The sequence below is a fragment of the Molothrus ater genome, chromosome 1, assembly GCF_012460135.2.
Source record: "Molothrus ater isolate BHLD 08-10-18 breed brown headed cowbird chromosome 1, BPBGC_Mater_1.1, whole genome shotgun sequence".
Lineage (NCBI taxonomy): Eukaryota > Metazoa > Chordata > Aves > Passeriformes > Icteridae > Molothrus > Molothrus ater.
Genome location: NC_050478.2, coordinates 142,178,130 through 142,197,559, shown reverse-complemented (window position 1 = coordinate 142,197,559; position 19,430 = coordinate 142,178,130). Strand labels below are relative to the sequence as shown.

General features: G+C 40.2%; 1 protein-coding gene across 1 annotated transcript in view; it reads right to left on the bottom strand.

Annotated features, from left to right (window-relative positions):
• The window catches only part of NSMCE2 (NSE2 (MMS21) homolog, SMC5-SMC6 complex SUMO ligase), a 128,654-nt gene that overhangs the window by 55,621 nt on the left and 53,603 nt on the right, over nucleotides 1-19,430 (bottom strand). The window contains exon 4 of the mRNA XM_036402948.2: nucleotides 10,665-10,818. Within this exon, the coding sequence (XP_036258841.1) occupies nucleotides 10,665-10,818 (154 nt within the window). The remainder of the gene's footprint in view (nucleotides 1-10,664; nucleotides 10,819-19,430) is intronic.

Genomic DNA, 19,430 nt, shown 5'->3' with positions numbered 1-19,430 from the left:
AATTACAGCTTGTGCTGTGTACACTGCTGAGCTGGAAGCATGACAATGTCTTCAGGACACAACAAGACTGGCAGGAAAGCCTCACTAGTGAATCTAAGTACATTCACCAAGGGTAAAATGTTCTGTGACACTTCTAAGAAGGAGATGGCAAAGCTAAAGCCAAAGAGGAGGACTGAAGGGAGGCAGGAGGTTGTGGCATCACCTGAAAAGGGAAAGCAGCTCCAGAAAAAGGAGGAAGGATGTTGATTGAGGCTGGGGAGCAGTTGGGTAAAATGAGAGAAATGGTGATGACAGAGTATGACAGAGCTGGAAAATATCTTTTCATGACATAGCTGTGATATGACAAAACCCATATGCAGGCATGATTTCAGTGCAGCAATCTACACAGCCATGTCTTCTTAGGTGAGCAGGTATTTGTGGAATTCTGGAATATGAGCCCAACTAATGTAGACACATGACAAAACAGATATAGACATCAAAACAAAACTCTTCTGGGGATCAGAAAAGAATTCAATCTGCATTATAGGAAAAAAAAAAGACCCACAAAACACCCAAAGCAATGGATGCTGCAGCAAAGGTTAGGTGAATAGCTTACTTTGCCCACACTAATAACAGGGCTGCTAAATGACTACATATGATTGCTAGTTAAACTTTTTTGTTCCCATTTTAATACAGTGATTTATTCATTAGTCTTAAATAGCAGTAATTAAGATTTTTATTGTAGAAGCTGATAAAGCAATCAGAAAGCTTTTACATTTTTTCCCTCGAAGGAAACTCTTTAGCTTTTCTGCATGAAGTCTTCCATCCTGCAATAAGCAAGGACTGTTTTTCTGCATGTTCTCCTATCTGACTATAAACTAGCCACTTAGTTTATACTGGGAGCTCAGACAGATCCTGACGAACAGCCTTCCTGCAAAAACCTCTTTTGATTTTACCTAGTCTCGAACTGACCCTTCAACTTTCAAATAGGAAGTGAGAGGGTGGGCCAGATCCAGAGAACTGAAGCAAACTATTAAAGTCCAAAATGAAAAAATCTGTTCCATGGCCTCTTAACCCTGAAGGTATCTATCTCCAGTAAGTCTCTCCCTGGTTCTCCAGGGATCTGAAGATTTGAGTTCTTTACTTGTCCAGAGCTGCCCCAGCCTGAAGATCTAAGAATACATTGTTCGTCCTGCAACCCCTGGCTCTTGAAAGGAGGCACAGTTCCATTCAGGTGGAAGCAGAGAAGGAGATGATGGAGATGTACAGAACCCAGATTTCTTTCCATTTCTTGCTGCAAGTTAATTACTGGAGTACACAGTCATGCACTCTCTTCCACTCTTCCCCTTCCACTTCCATAGCCATGGTGGCATTTTGCTACAACTGAAGGACTGCAGAGTGCCCTCTGCACACCTGCCTGCAGCCAAGAGGTTGCTGAAAAGCCTGTGAGCAATTATGTGATGTCAGATGTAACCTTCATCCCATCCAGCAGCCCCTGATGATGAGTAATGAAAATTGCTACAGAGGGCATGAGGCAGGGAAAGCCAAAGTAATGTTTTCCTGGTATCGTCCAGTCTCCAGTAATGCAGTCAGGGGAGGATCCAGAGAGGAGTCAAACATGTCATCTTCCTCATAAGGGCTTTTTTAGGTGCTTATTTGTGAATTTATTGGCATTGCTTCCTGGGAAACTGCTGTAGTCACAAGGCTATGGCATAAACCATAAGCACTCTCACCCTCACTCCATTAACTGCTTCTCTCCCTCAACAGGTATTTTTAGTGCCTGTTGGAATACCTGTTAAGCAACTTGTCTTTAATCCTAAAATCATTCACTGCAAGTATGGTAACACAAATGTACATCCACATTTGAGATGATACGACACGATAAACCTATCCACACTTGTAAAGTCAGGTGCTATGTCTGAAATCAGAGCTAATAACTGCTGAAAGGTGACAACTGAAACCACTCCTCAGTTGTGACAAAATATCTGAATGCTCCAAGCCTGTTTAAGTGTTAATGCCAACAAAGGTGTTTGATTTCTTTGACTTTGTGCTAATGGAGATTGAAAGCAACATCTCTTAGGTTACCCCTGAGAAACAGTACACAGAATTAGCACTCCAGCTCCCCAATAACATCAGTAATCTTTTGAGAGCCTGAAATTCTAAATCTACAGATTAGAGCCATGGTCCATTTCCTCTCCAGCTACATAACACAAGCACAGGTGCTCAGAGTCACAGTAAAAGAGATTCATTACCTTTGTGTTACTTTAAAGTTGGCACATTTTTAGTCAACTTATGCAATACCATGATTGACATACAGATGTAAAGCACGCTGTGCTGACAAACAGATTTGTCACTGAACAAAGCTGTTCAAGCAGGTGTGCCTAGCCCTCCTCCTGGGAGCCAAGACACATAACCCCAGGTTCCAGCATCCAGTCTGAGGTCCACAGACCTAAAAGATGAGTGTTGCAGTCCTTTAGTGCTTCTCTAGCTTTATTCCTCCATTTCAGCTCAACATCTAACAGATTTGGGGGAGTGCGAAGATGATCTCCAGTATATTAATGGCATAAAATTCAAGTTGGAAAGCAACCAGGCTCTACTGTGAGTTTAAGAAGGAAATGAAATAATATGATATCAAAAATTACAGTAAGCAGCCAATGCACAGGAACATCTGATATGTTTATTGATCTTGCTGTACACTACTATTTTGTATGTTATTATATGTTGCAAGTATAGATCAGGGAAAAGCAAAATTCCACTGATTTCAAACCTACACTGGCACTTATCAAAGCAAGGTCTACCTCAACCTGCCACACTTCTAAAGGACACACCAAAGAGCCACATGGCAAATAGTTTCAGGACCCATAAAAGCACCAAGAGTTTTACTTTCTCTGAACTGGAGTATTCTGAAGTTACCATGCAGTGTGATAAGCACTGATGAATTATTATTTAGTCAGCATTATCTCAGAACTACTTGCCTGTTTCTCCTCAAATGTGTTTTGTCCCAGCAGTCAATACAAATGCATTACTTGGAGTAGTAGAGTTCTACTTGAATTAGAATTTGTGCATACTGATGGCACAAAATCCCACCATACAAATGACTGAAATTAACATGTAGAAAGAGTGAAAAAACCTACTGTCCCTCCAGTTAAATATTCAAGTAACATGAAAAAAATGAGTAAATAAAGTTCTCTAATTTTAAAGCTCCACTAAGCTTTAATTTTCTCCTTCCCCTCAATATACTAACTTCAAAATGAGAGCATCTAATTTAAAAATTTTAATACTGAGACGCTTTTCCTTTCTTCTTTCTTTGATTTTTTTTCTCCTTGGACTGTTCTTCACCTGTTTTCTTGTGATCACACTTAAAATTTAAATTGTAAGCTCATGGCAAAGGATTGGAATACCTGTATCATCTGACTTTTAAACCTTTCTGAATAGTGGGCAACAGATATAATGGCAAGTAAAACTGTACTTAGTTGACAGAGGCAGTCCTTGTATTTTCACTGCTCAGATTTGCAAAATAGTATGTAGTACTACACTAGGAAAGAAGAGAATGAAAACTCTAAGTGAAATCACAGGTGATTTATTACCAGAAGACAAATTTCCCACTGGGAATAACACATCTATTTAACATTTCTGAATTTTAGATACAGTCGAGGTTTAGTACTATCCCCATGCTTCTCACTCATCTGAAATTTATAAAATATTTCTGATATGTTCAAGCATGGCCACAAAATAGGAGATTTTATAAGTTTCCATGTTGCATAACTGGATTACTATAGAGTCAAGAAAGACAGAAACTGACTGAATCAAACTAAACTCCATTGAGGGAGAGCATCTCTATAAGCCAGAGTACAGTGCTGGAACAAGAACAAGGAGCAAAAACTTGGCAACAGACTTATTTTGCTTGAAAATTTCTCACCCATCTGAGCAAAGTTCTAAGTTTTTCATCATTCTTCCAAGAGAAACAACAAAGAAAAAATTAATATATTTCAAGATGGCATTTTATTAGCTATTGTGATTAAATGCAACATCAAGGGAATAGAAGCAGCATCTACAAGCTCCCTTCCTGACCTATATATTCATATGAACAGTAAAAATGCCATGCTGGTAGCCATCAATGTGCTCACTTAAGAGAGAATTATCCCATAGCAGTAACAATAAATTAACCTAAGTATTATCCCTAAGTGTATAATAACAATAAAAAATTATTTCCATGTAACACTCTATTTCCTTTCTAAATTTTATAGACTCAGTGCTGACCTGAAAGTCAGGCTGATATAAAACCAAGAATTACATCCTGAAAAGTTTTTTGCAATGGAATCAAATGTAGCTCTTTAAAAAATATATGTATAGATTAGATGGTAGACATAGAAAGAGATAAGATCTTATCCTTAAGCATCTGCTGATTAGAAGGGCAGATATTTATAACAGGAAAGACCTACATCAGATGCTCTTTCTGATTTAGATATGTCCTCTCTGAGCTGAGTGCTTTACTATAGGACTAAAAAGTCAGTGTCTCTCAGTATTTCCTTCTGCAGTTGTTGCCATTTTGATATATAGTTAAATACACTGTGGACAGAGAGAGAGGGAAACTGATTCCAGAGTTACAGGTCAATCACTTAGTAGGCCCAGAGTCAGTCAAGTTCTGATATTACATCACCAAGACTGAAACTCAGGTCTCTTATACTCCAGGTGACTCATAATGGAGAAGAGTTGTTGGAGGGGGTGAGTTGATTCCTCTTTCATTTTAATTCTGAATTACATGTCAGAGCTCTAAATGTCAAAGCAAGAAACTTCTTATTTCAATCAATTGCATTAGAAAGGCAATCATTTCAACAAAGAAACCCTCACCACATCTATTGGCAATTGATATTCTTCATTAATCCACTAACACAGTTCTGTTAATGCAAGCTTCTGCATTTTCAGAAAAAAAACCCCACTAATTATTACCCTGGAAAAGTCATCCAGATTGCAGGAGGAAACTTCTGATGGTTTCATTCATTCTGGTCTTCACAAACTAGCAAGGATAGTAGCTGTGATGGTAATTTTGCACTCTGGATATTGTTCTTGGGTACCATTACAGGTCCCATTGCTATATTATGTGAGCATTCCATTCATCTAGTTTATTTCTCTAGGTGATCTTTTCAAAAACTGTGAAATAGAGTAGCTTTGACTCGTTCCATATCAGGCCCTCATCTCTTAATCCTTCAAAACTACAAGTGGGCTAGCTGACTCCTGAGCAAATCAACTAGTTCTTTCCAGGAAATACCCAGACAGGACAGTCCCAAAAGGGAAAGCCATGCCAAATTTCTCTTCTCAGGACAGTCCTTATGCCCTACCCACAAGTCAGCTCTCACTTACACAAATGCCTCTTGACATACTTACTTTACTCCTCTGAGGCTGCAGTTTTCCCCCTCAGCATCACGCCATGAAAACATTACTCTGGCACACTAAAACACACTTAGGTTATTATCTACAGTTCTTTGAACTCAAAAAATCACAAAAATAGAATAATGATGCTTTAGTGCCACTAGAGAAGCAGGGCAATTGAAAGTTTTGCACTCAGCTGGACATGGCTGCTTTGCTCCACAGGCCACCAGCCCAGAGCAGCAGGATATGAGCTAGTCCAGGTCTCTTCTTGCACACAAACACAATACACCCAGAACTGAATTCCAGACTTGGGCGTAAAGTCCAGACCCACAAAGTTTTTAGGGACCCAACTCCCAGTATCTGTTCTGAAACTAAATGACTTGATCTAAGACAAGAAGATAACAAAGCAAAGACCTAAACCAAAGACTCCTAGACTTCAAATGACCGTCTCAAGTGCTGGATCCTCTTTCATTTCTTTACTAGCCAAGGGGCTGTCTGTAAGGGATTTTACATAAATGAAAAGTGCATATCCCACACACATCACTGAACTGTCATAACACCAATCCCACTTTCAGCTGGAATTTTCAACTCTTGTGCTGAAGTTGTTTTCTCATAATTAGTCAGTAAGGGGATTTTAAAATATTTTTTACATTGAAAATATAAGGAAAAATACACTAACATTACTTTTCATCTGATTCTCTGCCATCAGAGCTAAGTATAGGGACAAAAATAGGCCAACTAAGAAGTAAACTACAACTGAAGAGAAACCCAGATCTGCAAATCAGTTATGTGAGTCCATACAAGAAATTTCAACTATTTCCTCAAATTTCACCACTGCTGTGTGGTAGGAAATAAAATTAACTTGCCTACCTCAATGTGATGTTGTGAGGATTAATTGGACAAAACTCATCAAGCAATGTAATACACAGTATCTTGCTGCAGCTTGTTTTCTTATCCTACTAAAAGCAAATCAAAGACCTTAGTCTTTGCTGGAATCTGTGATAGACTGTTTTAAAAATTTAAAGATAATTTCTTTCATAGTGACATTTTTTCTATCCCAAACTGTATCTAAAAAAAAACATTTTTTCACACCATTTTTTCTCAGCATATGCATCACTTAAAATACACGTATCAACAGGGCATATGGCACCTACTTGAATTAAATTTAAAATCTTCTCCTTTCAAAATATTTGCTTATTGATAATGACTATAAATCCATACTAGCAAAATGATACATACTTATTCCTTTTAAAGACTCAGAGACTTTTTTTCTTCAATGGAGAATGCAAGAAAGATCCTTACAACTGCAGTGTAGTTACTTTCCTAACTACATTACAGTGACTGATTTCCTGTGACAAAAACTTGCCTAAACTACTATTGAGTATCAAAATTATTTGTCCCCCATTTAAAAAAAAAATATCTTTCCTACATTTGCCAAATCCTTAAATTGTTTGGCATAATCAGCAATATTGTCATTCACAAACTGTTTGGCATAACCAGCAATATTGTCATTCACTCAAATCTTATCATTTTCCACAAAATCACTACTGAAGTATGCATCTGTTGTGTGTTTGCAGAACCTGCAGTTATCAAGGATTCCAAAGTGCACGTTATCAGCTGCTACAAAAGGGCTATGAAATCTGTCATCCTTTGTGCACCAAACGTGACACTAAATAACCTTCAGCAAATACACTAGTGGCAGCTAGGGTCACAGGAGTAGAGATTATACCTTCTGATTAGCTCTCCATACAGAGTATCATACATTTAAACTGATACATGGAGAATAAAGACAGCTCTTAGTTTCATTCTGTGAAGACAAAATTTCTCATACTTTCTGCCAGAAGATAGATGCCTTTGATATGTGTATATGTATGTGTATAAATATGTGTATATATATATTCTGGCATGAAATAAAAAGACTCAGTAATACAACTTCAAACAGAAGGTGGGATTTTAAACTTACAGAAGACAGAAAATGCAAAGTTACTATTCCTGCATGGTTTAGTTCCTATGGGTTCGCTCCTGCACAGCTCTGTACTGTGGTCATGCTCCAATAAGGAAGTGAAACATGCCAGCAATCTCACTCATTTCAAAGGATCTACTCATAAAATTTAATTTATGCAACTTGCTTAAGCATTTCACTTAATCAAAAGGAGATCACTAAGCACTCTGCAGATCTGGGACCCTTATGTCTAAGGACAGCACCAGTCATGTAGTGTTAAGGTCACAAAAAACTTTCCTTACCACCCATGCAGTCATTTTGAACTTTTTGGTATTACCAAATTTAGTGAAAACTCCTCCAAGTGCTCAGTTATTTGGAAAAAAATAATGTAGCCATATGGGGGTACAAGTAATGGTTAAAAAAAGGAAAAATCAACCAACACTCTTTCCTACTGCTTACAGTCTAAGAAGGTTTGAGTAGAAAAATGAAACTGTTTTCCATTAAAAATAAGAAGTGGGAATTTAGGAAACTAAGATTGTTCTGAAAACAGACTTCAGAAAAATCACTTGCTGTTCACATAAAACCTGTCTGACAGTGTTTTGACACATATCAGAGGTGAAGATTTTTCACCACTTCATAAACCCCAGCTAAAGTAGCTGCATAATAAAGGCTCACAGATTGAGAGAAAATGTCTGAAAACTGTCTGAACGATGAGCAGAACAGAAACTGCTCTGAGGCATGATCTCATCCTTACTGCCACAGAGATGTACTTGCCCAATTTCATTTCTGCACCTTGGCTGCTGCTGAAATTCAAAGGTAAGAAGGTCTCCTTCCCACAGAACTGCCAAGGGAAGACAAGCTGAAGGTGACACAGCACCATTCTCCTCCCTGAGTATTGGAGCTACCTATGGCACTGCCTGTCACCTGTCAGGGGACAGGGAACAACCATGCACCTTCCTTTCATCATGGTGGCAGAGAAAAATATAGAGAAAATATATTACCTTAATTTTCTGTTAATATAAGCTGTATTTAACTGCTTCACACCATACCTAAAAACTGTGTTGAGAAAGTTTTTCTCTGTCAAATTTCAGTTAATTTTTAAATAGCAAAACAATGTGAGAATATAATATTTCCTTGTTCAGCTGTTCTAGAACACAGATGTCAAGCTTTGCATAAAAGATACATAATCATTAATGGTAACTCATCCTAGAAAGCAAATCATTTTAGTATCTACCCTGTCTGCTCCTTTGAGATAGAAAAAATTGGAACAAAAAAACCAAACCAACCAAACAAACAAAAATAAAAACCAAAATAGGAAAGCCCCTCTGAGAAAACCTGGCAGGAGTTTTTGTTTTATCTAACTGAGCAATAAAACCAAATTCCAGAAAAAAGCTAAAAACTGAACCTCAGTGGTGTATGTGTTCTCAAAAAAAGCCAGGAATCATGAACTAAGTTGCACCTGGCAAGGCTAATAATTGAAAACAAAATATTAACCTGTAGTTGTTGATGAAGTTATTCATACATGTAACTCACATCCAGCAGTTTTCAAGTGTGTCCCAAAATCTGCAGACACATTATAATGTGCTGTTGAGATGAGGCCAGAATTGCAGGACTCGTGCTTTTGAAATCACAACTCATACAGGAGAAGGTAAAGAATACACAGATAACTTGGCTTAAGCATGAATGCTGAAAATTTAACAGGATGACCATAATTTCTTCTTACAAAATGACCCCACCAAAACCACATGTACATATAGGATGTTTTAAGGAAAATCACCAGCTTATGGAAACTAGTATTATCTTTTACAGATTTTATTAATCTTCAGCTCAGCTGGTATTGCAAGTGAAGCATTTAATAAGACAAATCTGGATTTCAGGCAGCAGTAGCAGAATAATGTCCTCATATTTTTTTAAGAATATTTTCTATTGTGTTTATTTAATTTGGGGTTTTTTTCAACAGGTCGGCCAGTTAGAATTTAATCCCACAGCTTGAACTGGATGTATCACTAGAGCATACACCCCTTCCTCAGGCAATTACAAGGCAGAAAGTAAATCCAAAGTCAGTTATCAAGATTTTTATCTTCTCAGTTACAAACACCTGGAAATTAGAAATTACAAAATAATGGTGGGGCAGTAGTAATTTTATGGTTATGTAGGGAGTGAAAATTACACTGTTTTGTGGTCTGCAACTTGGTGCGTTCATTCTTAGAGTAGTGCCAAGAGCTTTATTAAACTCAGAAATCAGTGCTAAAATGCATAAAGATGGAAAACAAATATATTAAGCCTTCAAGCTCTAATCCTAGGGAGTCTTAAGATACCAGATCTGAAATTCACCTTCTCAAGGACGTCCTATAAATCTCTATAGGGAAGCAATCCAAAGACCAGTGGGAAAATTCTTTCCACTGGTTTCTTTGCATTTTGGATAGGGCTTCAAAAAACACAGAATTCACGGAGAGCTAGAGGAGAGCACCCAGAATATCATTTTCCAATGGTATAAATCATTAATCTATGACTCCTGAAGTTCCTGAGATACCAGTTTATGTTGAAATCAAATTGTAAGATGGGAGGGAATAGGTACAGGGGTCAAGGGGTCAAGGGACAGCAAGCAGAATAATATGATTTCAGAACATAATCATGATTAGGGAAGAGCAACACAAACAGTGTCAGAGCCCATGAACTTTCCCAGCACCAGTAATCAGAGCAATATTTTAATGACTGCTATATGTGTGGGGCAATAAAAGTAGACAATTTTGTTGTGTTGCATAAATAACCAAACTGTTTACTCTTCAACTTTTTTTGGTAATTTAAGCACAAATAACTTAAAATTCTAACACTTGAAAAATTCCATGAATTTGGAAAAAATGGATTTTAGTAATCTGCAGTGTTGGACAGTGCGTGCACAGAAGCTGTAAACCTGAGAACACGTACAGTAGGCATTTTCCAACAATACAGTTCTACCATTAAAGCAAAGGTCTTCTTAGTGTTGCAACACATCCTGTGTTGTGAAACAGGAGCAATTTGTTTAAGTGACAAATGAAAACAGCTTACCTAATCCTTTTAGGAGATCCTATCAGTTAAGAAAATAAATGCAAAAGGTCTTCAAATTAAAAAGCCCACCTTACAAAAAAAAATGGTTTTCATGATATTTGTGTTCAAACACAGCAGGAGCTGTAGGAGTCTAAATAAAACTATCAAGGTAGCTACACTGGTTGGTTTTTTTTTCCACACAGATATCAATTTAAGTAAGTTTTAAAGTTTTTAAGAATACTCACCATCAGTTTGAGCCATAAGTGACAGTTCTGTATTTCAGGGCAGTTACTCAGATTTTACTACTTAGCATTCAAAGAATCATTTTCTTAAAAATCAGACTTACATTGTTTTTTCATCTCCTTAAGTTGATCCTTAAAATACATATATTTTTCATTCCTTTGTAAATCTGAGTCACTGTTCATGCTCTCCATTTCAAGGAATTTTTCTTGCGCCAAGTTTTCTAAATCTGGTAAATTTTCTGGTTTTTCTTGTTTTACCTGTAGGGAAGAAGAAATAGAATGTATTCATTATGATACATTTTAATACAAAGCAGAAGACATCAAGCAAAACTTCATTAGCATAATCTCAGTTTCTTTTGACTACAGTTAGGCTTCCTGCTCTGAAGCCATAACCTCCAAGTAACTCATTTCAGCAAAAGTAAGTATGAAATGTAGATATTAGATTCTCAGTGTCATTTAACTCATTTCTGGGTATTTCTCACAGTAGCAAAAGGGAAAACTGAACCTCGCAGTCAAATTTACCTCTGTGAGTGGCGAAGATAAACATGTTAACAGGAACCAGTGTAACACTTGATGAGAATGAAACCAAAGTCTACAACTCTGTCCAGAAAGCAAGAAGATAACAGAAATCTAAAATAACTTTTAAGAGTTTTGCAAAAACCTCCACTCTCATCACTTTGGAATCAGGTTTACAGAAGCCCATAATCTACATGCAAGATTAGTGTGATAACACCAGCAAGAACAGTACAGATAATGTGAAAGGAAACCACCTCAATTTATTTGTGCTATGTGAACAAGAAGCATTAAGCCACACAAGCAGGCAAAAACACATTTTCTTGAAAAGTACTTACTTACAGCAAATACATCTGGAATGATCTGAAGAATAAATACCCAGAAAAGGGAAGTCATCACATAGGCAATATTAAGATATTCTAAGAATGCAAAAATCACTTTGGGAACCCCCTAGAATCAATAATTGGAGTTCTATGTTTCTCAAGGCAACATTAAATTCTAGTGAAGTGTAACTTTGACAGTTCTTCATAAGAACTAGCTCAGGGACTGTGTTAGGGACTGTGCTGTGCAGTAAGGATCAGCAATAGCACCAAGTCAGAAAGAAGGTGGACATCTGTCAAATCCTTAATGCTAAGCATTTTCTGAATCAGAAAAAAGCTACTTCTATCCCAAAATCATGTCAAAATATGACAATCTGAAAAAAAAGGAGGTAAGCACAATTTCTGCTGAGCCACTCTTCCCCTACCACACATACTAAATTATGCCCTTCACCAGACCATGACACTATTCATTGTGAAAGACAGGAAAAAAGGAACCTACTGAGAAAACAGTCCCACTTCATCAAATCATTTACAGGTTTAAAAGTTTACAGAGACCTTGGAAATCCTACAGAATATATTTTGTTTCAGGAGTCAAATAAATAAATGTTCACATAAAAATGGACTTAGCAGATACATAAAATGAAAAAGAGCCAAACTTTACTATTGCTTAAGCAAAGCAAAGTAATCCATAGAACTAGTACTTCTTCCAAGAGCAAATGCAGTTTGGCACATTTCCTTTCAGCAGACACAAGTTGTGGCAAGAAGAAAAATAAGAAAAAAACATGCACTGCCAGGTGATAGCATGAAGTTTTCAAAGGCACCTGGAGATAAAAGATCACCTACCAAAACATCCAGCTGTAAAAGGGAAAGACTCGGTAACACTTTGGTACCAAAGGAATACAGTGAGGTTTTATTGATTTGTAGAAGTGTATTTCATGTAATTTTGATAATAATTTTAGAATGTGTGTTCTCAGAGGCGAAGGGTGGAATGTCGTGGTTTGACAGGTTTTCTGGGATATGCTGTGGTCAACAATAGGTGTCCAGATTTTAATATTGGCACCTGGTGTGGCCACTGGGGACAATGGATACACCTCTGAGAACACAGGGGTTAAAAAGCAGAGCACTCCCGAGGGAAGCTCTCTTGGGTTTCGGATCTCTCCCCCGTCCAGCTGCTGCTGCTGGGTGGGGGACGGGAGCCATGTGGCCGGGTGAGGTAGGCTGGGGCTTTGGACAGACATGGGAGGTGAAGAGGCCCTGGCATGGAATGGTGGGAGAAGCACCAGGAGGTATCGGGCAGCCCCCCAGGAGAGAGAGAGAGAGCACAGCCTGTGCCTGTGACTGCTACCTTGGAACTTGATAACTTGTGCCGGCAGCACAGCCGAGAAGGAGAAGAAGGGGGGGTGCAGCGAGAAGGTGTCCGGCCTCTTGTGGGAGCTTTTAACCCTTTTTTGGTCAATGAAAACTTTGCAGAACATTAACCTTTCCTAGAAGAGAGATAGAGATGAAATGGAAGAAGGAAATGTGCAAGTGTGAAGGTCTGGGCAAGTGAAAGATGTCGGAAGAGTAAAGAAGAATCTTAGGTGGGAAGAGATGATGGAGTGGTTTTAACTGGACTCTTCTTGTTATAGCCATGGACAGAACCATGGTTTCTGTGACAGAGACTGCATCCAGGGGGAGGCAATGGCTCAGAGCCAAGAGGGTTCAGTGTTGAGACCCCTCGGCCCCAAGGGGTGAAATTTGGGGGGGACAGGTGTCCCAAAGGTGAGACTGTGCTCTTTTTGGAACGGGACAAAGCATCCTTAAAAGGACAACACTAGAAGCAGCTCTGGTCATGTGCAGTGGTGAGAGCACTGCACATGGAAGAGGTCACGATGGCAGATGTTCTCCGGGCAGTGCCATGTGTGACAGGAAACACATGAGGTTTCAACGGTGTTTCCGGGGAAAACCTATGGCACAAGAAGGACTCCTCTCCTCTTGATGAATTGAGAAGTGATTATCTAAAGGGTGGTGATGGACTGAGAGTTGAAATTTGGGGGATAGATTTATTGGAATTTGGTGGGGGGAGGAGGAAATGTTTTTGGAAGGTTTTTATTTTCCCTGTGTGTTTCTTTTTACTTAAGAGTTGTAGTTTAGTTAATAAAGTTTTTTTTCTTTATTTCTAAGTGGGGGCCTGCTTTGCTTATTCCTGGTCACATCTCACAGCAGACACCAGGGAGAAGGTATCTTCATGGGGGCACTGGCATTGTGCCAGCATCAAACCGTGACACAAAGGAATACAGTGACTATGAAAGACCAACAGCATGTCATCAGAGATGCTTAGACTGCTGCAGGAGCCAGGCAGGAATGTAGAGTCCTTATCCCGTGAAACCTGACCAAAGGAGCAAAGGAAAACAGCATCCTGTGCCCAGTGCAGTGAGGACAATCACTTACACTCAAGTGGTTTGCCTGACAGCACACTGCTGCAAAAGAAGACCTATCACAACCCCAACCAGCATTGTTCAGTACTCAGCTGGAGAAGAAACTTGGCTATCAAGTGCATGCAAGAACAAAAAGGCACTTACTAAATCAAAATTCATTTAAAATGCAAGACATTATAAAAGAATGCTTTGATCTGGACTCATGTAGTGCAAACATATTCCTTTCTGCAACATCACGCTGATTTCACCGACATTCTCTCTTTAACATAAAAGTAACATGTAGACACACACAAGAATAGTCCAAATAACAACCCACCATTCAGATCTGCCCTCATGACAAATGAGAGCACTGTAGACATATAGAAGATCCAGCTGAGTATACTAAAAGTAACCCTGAAGTGCTTCTAAGTTGCTGAGACTGACACCCAGAGTAAAATAAATTATGGGGACATTCATCACAGGCATCCATCAGCAGTAACGACAATGTCAATAATCTTTTCCTCTCCACAGGGACCAGATTACACATTGATAGAGTTACATCAGGATCTCTTTATCTTGACTCATGGAAGATTTGAGTGCAGATATGCATCAACATAACATCTTCAATCATACCCTCAGACTGAGAGGTGAAAAGAAGGGCACAGTCAATGTTAGTTCCAACAGTGGTTCTCAACTCCAACTTCCAGAATTAAAAGACTTTACACATATGAGCAGAAATAAAGCCAGGAACTGTAACTTACAGCATTATGCTACCAAAAAGAACATATGTTTGAGAGGGTGCATTACATCACTCTGTGCTGGTGCTACCTCACCTCAAGTGCTGTGTGCAGTTTTGGGCACCACAATCTGTAAGAAAGATAAAAGTCTGTTAGCAAGCACCCAAAGGGGGGCCATGAAGATGGTAAACAGCTTAGAGGAGGAGCTGCATGAGAAATGGATGAGGTCAGCCCAGAGAAGAGGACACTAAGGGGAGAACCTCACTGCAGTCTGCAGCCTCCCCACGAGGGGAAGAGGAGGGGCAAGTACAGACCTCTGCTTTTTGGTGGCCAGCAACAGGACCCAAAGGAACAGCATAAAGCTGTGTCAGGGGGATTTAGGTTGGGTATTAGGAAAAGGTTCTTCATCCAGGGGCTGGCCAGGCACCAGAACAGGCTCCCAGGGAAGTGGTCACAGCGCCGAGCCTGACAGAGTTCAAGAAGCATTTGAACAATGCCCTCAGACACATGGTGGGATTCTTGGGGTGTCCTTGGCAGGGCCAGGAGCTGGACTCGATGGCCTTTGTGTCTCTCTTCTAGCTCAGGATACTTTTATGATTGTATGCACACAAATAAACTTTGTCTGTGCCACTGTGGAGCTACAAAAATTTGCATGAAGACATCTCACCAACCTCAAGAGAATGCTTATATAAAACTCTCCCTCAGCACCTAACTAATCACACAGCTTGCTGCCATAGGTCTATTCAAGGAAGAGTAGCCTGCTATTTGCTAAGGGCAACATGAACAATTCCACCAGCTATCGAGAGGAAAAAAAAGTCATTCACACCAGCTAAATTCCCAATAGCAACACATTACTAGATTGTGAGGACAGCCCAGAAATGCAGCACATATGACAAAGGCTCAGACAACCACCTCATACAGAAACCTAGAGTCAGATGTGAGAGATGCTCAAAGAATGCACTTTCTTGTAGTTTAACTTCTTTCATGTTTACAATTTAAATTCAGTTTCTGTACACTTCCACATGATTGCTTTCATTAAAATGATTAGTAGAGACACCATTCCTGACCACACTCAGTACAGTACCACACACATGCTATTACTGAAATGCCAGGTAGACCTTCTGGATAGTCAACACATCACAGGTGAATAATAAGGCATGTCCACCCACTATAATAACATGCAAATATTTTGCTCTGCACAAGCAATTTCTCTTTGGTGCTGCATATCCTATGCCTAAGAGAGGGTTAGAAGAGGGTTGAGAATGGTCTACACAACAACATAAATGAAAACAAATGAAAGAAAATGTCCCATCAGTCCTAGATCCTTACAGTGGGGCAGAATTACAACATCTTATACACTACATCAGCACAACACCTTTACAGGTTCATTACAGTTTTCTTTAGCTCTTGCCACCCACCCACTCCTACTCTACAGATTCTTGATGGATATAGGAATGATGAGATCAGCATAACAAAATGTCTGAGGGTAATACACATAGGGTATGGCTAAAGGGACAAGGCAAAATTATCAGTGTTTAGGGCACCAAGCTGGGGTCATGCTCCTTCTTGGTCTCAGCAGCATGTCAGATAAATGCTTACCAGCAGATCTGAAGTCACTGACATGTTCAATTCCTCAGAATAAGTTACTTCACATGAGAACCATGAAAGACACGTTAAGCAAACAACTGTTTAGCAGCACTGTCAGCCAAAACCAGCATGCTAAGTAACACCTTGCAGCCATTAGTCAATCCATTGAGAGCTACATTGATTTTGAAATGGGGTGGAGGCATACACACCCTACAAAGCATCCTGGAAATTACATGTAACGATGAACTGGGAGTGTTCAGGACATATGGTGGAAAGAAGTATCAGTCACAACATCTTGTTTACAGCGACAAAAAAAGCAAAAGCATCTGCTGTGCCATAGCAGCAAAGAACCACACGGGTTTTTACACAGGGTCAGCAACAAGGAAAACAGGTATGTTATATATAACAGACATATACATACATGATCTACCAGCAGTCCTGATAAGAAAACACATTTGCAAACACTAAACACATAATTGTTTAGAAAAACCGCTGTAGTTAAACTATCAAAAGATCCATTTACTCATGGCCTCACAGCACACCACCTGGTCAGAGCCATACATGCAAAAGGGTTTCTGTGTTTGACAGGCAGTGCTTATGGAATGAGCCACTTCATGACATGTCTTCTGCCAATATCTGTCTGTAAGGATACACCTTCCTCTCATGGATTCTTCCACCGGGATTGTGTCTATTCTATGCCTAAACTATTAAAACTATGCCTTCAAAAATCAGGCTTTTTGAAAGGCCAGCTTGGAGAGCCTAAGGGAAGAGTAAATGCAGGGTATTCCAAGGGACAGTTGGGGTATTTTTATTTCATCAATTACCATAACCACCAAGTCAAAAATAAATTATTCTGTTCCAGACAAATCTCAGAATGAGTAAGGTCAAAGGTAGCATAGACTAAAACTGGACCAGTTTGCGGTATTAGTCTCCATAGAGCAAGGGATCAGTGTCTAAAAAGGACTAATTAGCATAACCCTGCATGCTGCACTGCAGCATTTAATAATTGTCCTGCCCAGTCCCAAAACACTTCACAAACATTAAAGAATTTAGCCTCAAACACCCATTGTGACATGTACCATGTATTTTACAAATGGAGTGGCTGTGGCATTTGGAGATTAATAACTTGGCCTAAGGTTGCACAAGGAGACTGCGGCAGAACCCAGAATAAATAAATCCCAGTTCTGTGCTTTGAGCACAAAGCCATCCTTTTACCTTCTCCTTTAGCTGAGGGAAAGTTCAAATTAACATGTGCATTTGGTTTACTCTCTATAAAGAGACCTGAAACAGCTTGTGGCTGCTTGGCAAACCTTGTGATAAAAGAACAGCATTCTGCCTGTCACAGAAATGCTCCACTGGTCTTTGCATTGCAGTGGTTCAGCATGTGACACACCATGGTTATTTTTTAGCCTTTTTGTTCTTCTCTCTCTAGCACAGAAGTCCTTTAGCTGCATATTTTTATCCTGTCACTGTTCCAAGGTACTCTTTCTCAGGGCTATCTTTTATGTCCCTGGTATTTGGAGGCTTGCCAGTACCATCCATTTTATCTCTCAGAAATTTCTTACCATACCTGAACTATGTTGCAGTTTCCTCAAATCTGTGACACAATCTACAAAAGAACTGTCTTTTCATAGAATTCAGAATTCTCACCAGTCGTTCAAACCATGCAGTTTTTGTTCCCTGTAATTTAATTCCTGCAAAATATGGACTTTTGAAGTTTAATTCATGGATATTACTGACATTTGAGTTTTGTGAGGTATAGAAACATTCCTGCTTGCTAATGAACTTTTAAGCGACTTTTAAAAGTCAGCTGACAGGGCAGAATTTCTTCATTTTCCAGATTCTTTGTTGTTTCATTTATGAAAGGGAGGGTGATTAGTCACTCAGTGCTATAAAGCTCAGAGGTATGCAGTTATTTAGATATTTATATTCTTTTGGGACAGTGTCTCGGTCCCTCTGGGAGCCTCTCAGGAGCCCTGGGCCTGTCCTGAGTCGGCAGACACCGGGGGGCAGCCCCGACACGGCCACAGCGGGGACACACTCACTGTGTGTGCCCCGAGGGTACTGAGGGCACCTGGGCTGACAGCGGGGAGACACTCTCTGTGTGTGCCCCGAGGGTGCTGAGGGCACCTGGGCTGGCAGGGAGACACTCTCTGTGCCCCGAGGGTGCTGAGGGCACCTGGGCTGGAGGGGAGACACTCTCTGTGTGTGCCCCGAGGGTGCTGAGGGCACCTGGGCTGGGGGCAGACACTCTCTGTGCCCTGAGGGTGCTGAGGGCACCTGGGCTGACAGCAGGGAGACACTCTCTGTGTGTGCCCCGAGGGTGCTGAGGGCACCTGGGCTGGGGGCAGACACTCTCTGTGCCCCGAGGGTGCTGAGGGCACCTGGGCTGGCAGGGAGACACTCTCTGTGCCCAGCTGAGGGCACCTGGGCTGGGCGCCTGTGCAGCACAAGAGACACCAGAGACATCGGTAGAAGAGAAAGGGCCGCCTCTTAGCAGGGGTTAATCCAAGGTTTTATTAGGAGTCCCAAAGGAGCTGCTGCACTTCAGGGCCCTCCTGCCGAGAGCTCCGGGAGATGTGCCAAGGTCACATTTAAAGGGAGGTGGAAACCAAAAGTAGAGAACATTTTAGCAACCAATGAGTGACCCTAAGGGATGGATGCTGGGGGATGGACACATAGGACAGCATATGGGGCAAGGCTTGGGGGGCTGACCCCTGGCCTCTGGCTGATCACTCAACGACCTGGACTGAAACTTCTGGATGGAGGGGATGGGATGCAGAGTGATTGACAGAGAGCCAGGATTTGGGGATGATCTCATCCCAGGAGAGGGATAACACATGTAAAGGGAGGGGGGTACAGTCTGGGATAAACCATTTGGGAAAAATATGGGGATACAAACCAAAACTACTTCAAAGTACTACAAAGTATAAAAACGCACTACAACAGGACAGCACAAAAAAGGATATGGTGATACCTAACTCCAAACTCAAATTAATTTATAGTGTATTTACACAACAGCCATGTGCCTCTGCGTTTGGTTATCAAACACTGACAGCAGCTGCATCTTTTGAGGAAAAACTTCTTATAGTTCCTGCTGGGACCTAATTTCTTACCTTTGTGAATTTGATTTTGTGAAGGAAACCAATCAATTTTTCAGACAGCCAACTTAAGGTCACAGCCAACTCCAGGAACAGGTGTGCCAGCCTACCACATCCTACACAGAGCCAGTTCAGAACCTGGAAACTTCACATTTTCTGAACTGACATAACTTCAAAATGTCTGAACCAGACATGGACATATCTAAATCTGCTTAT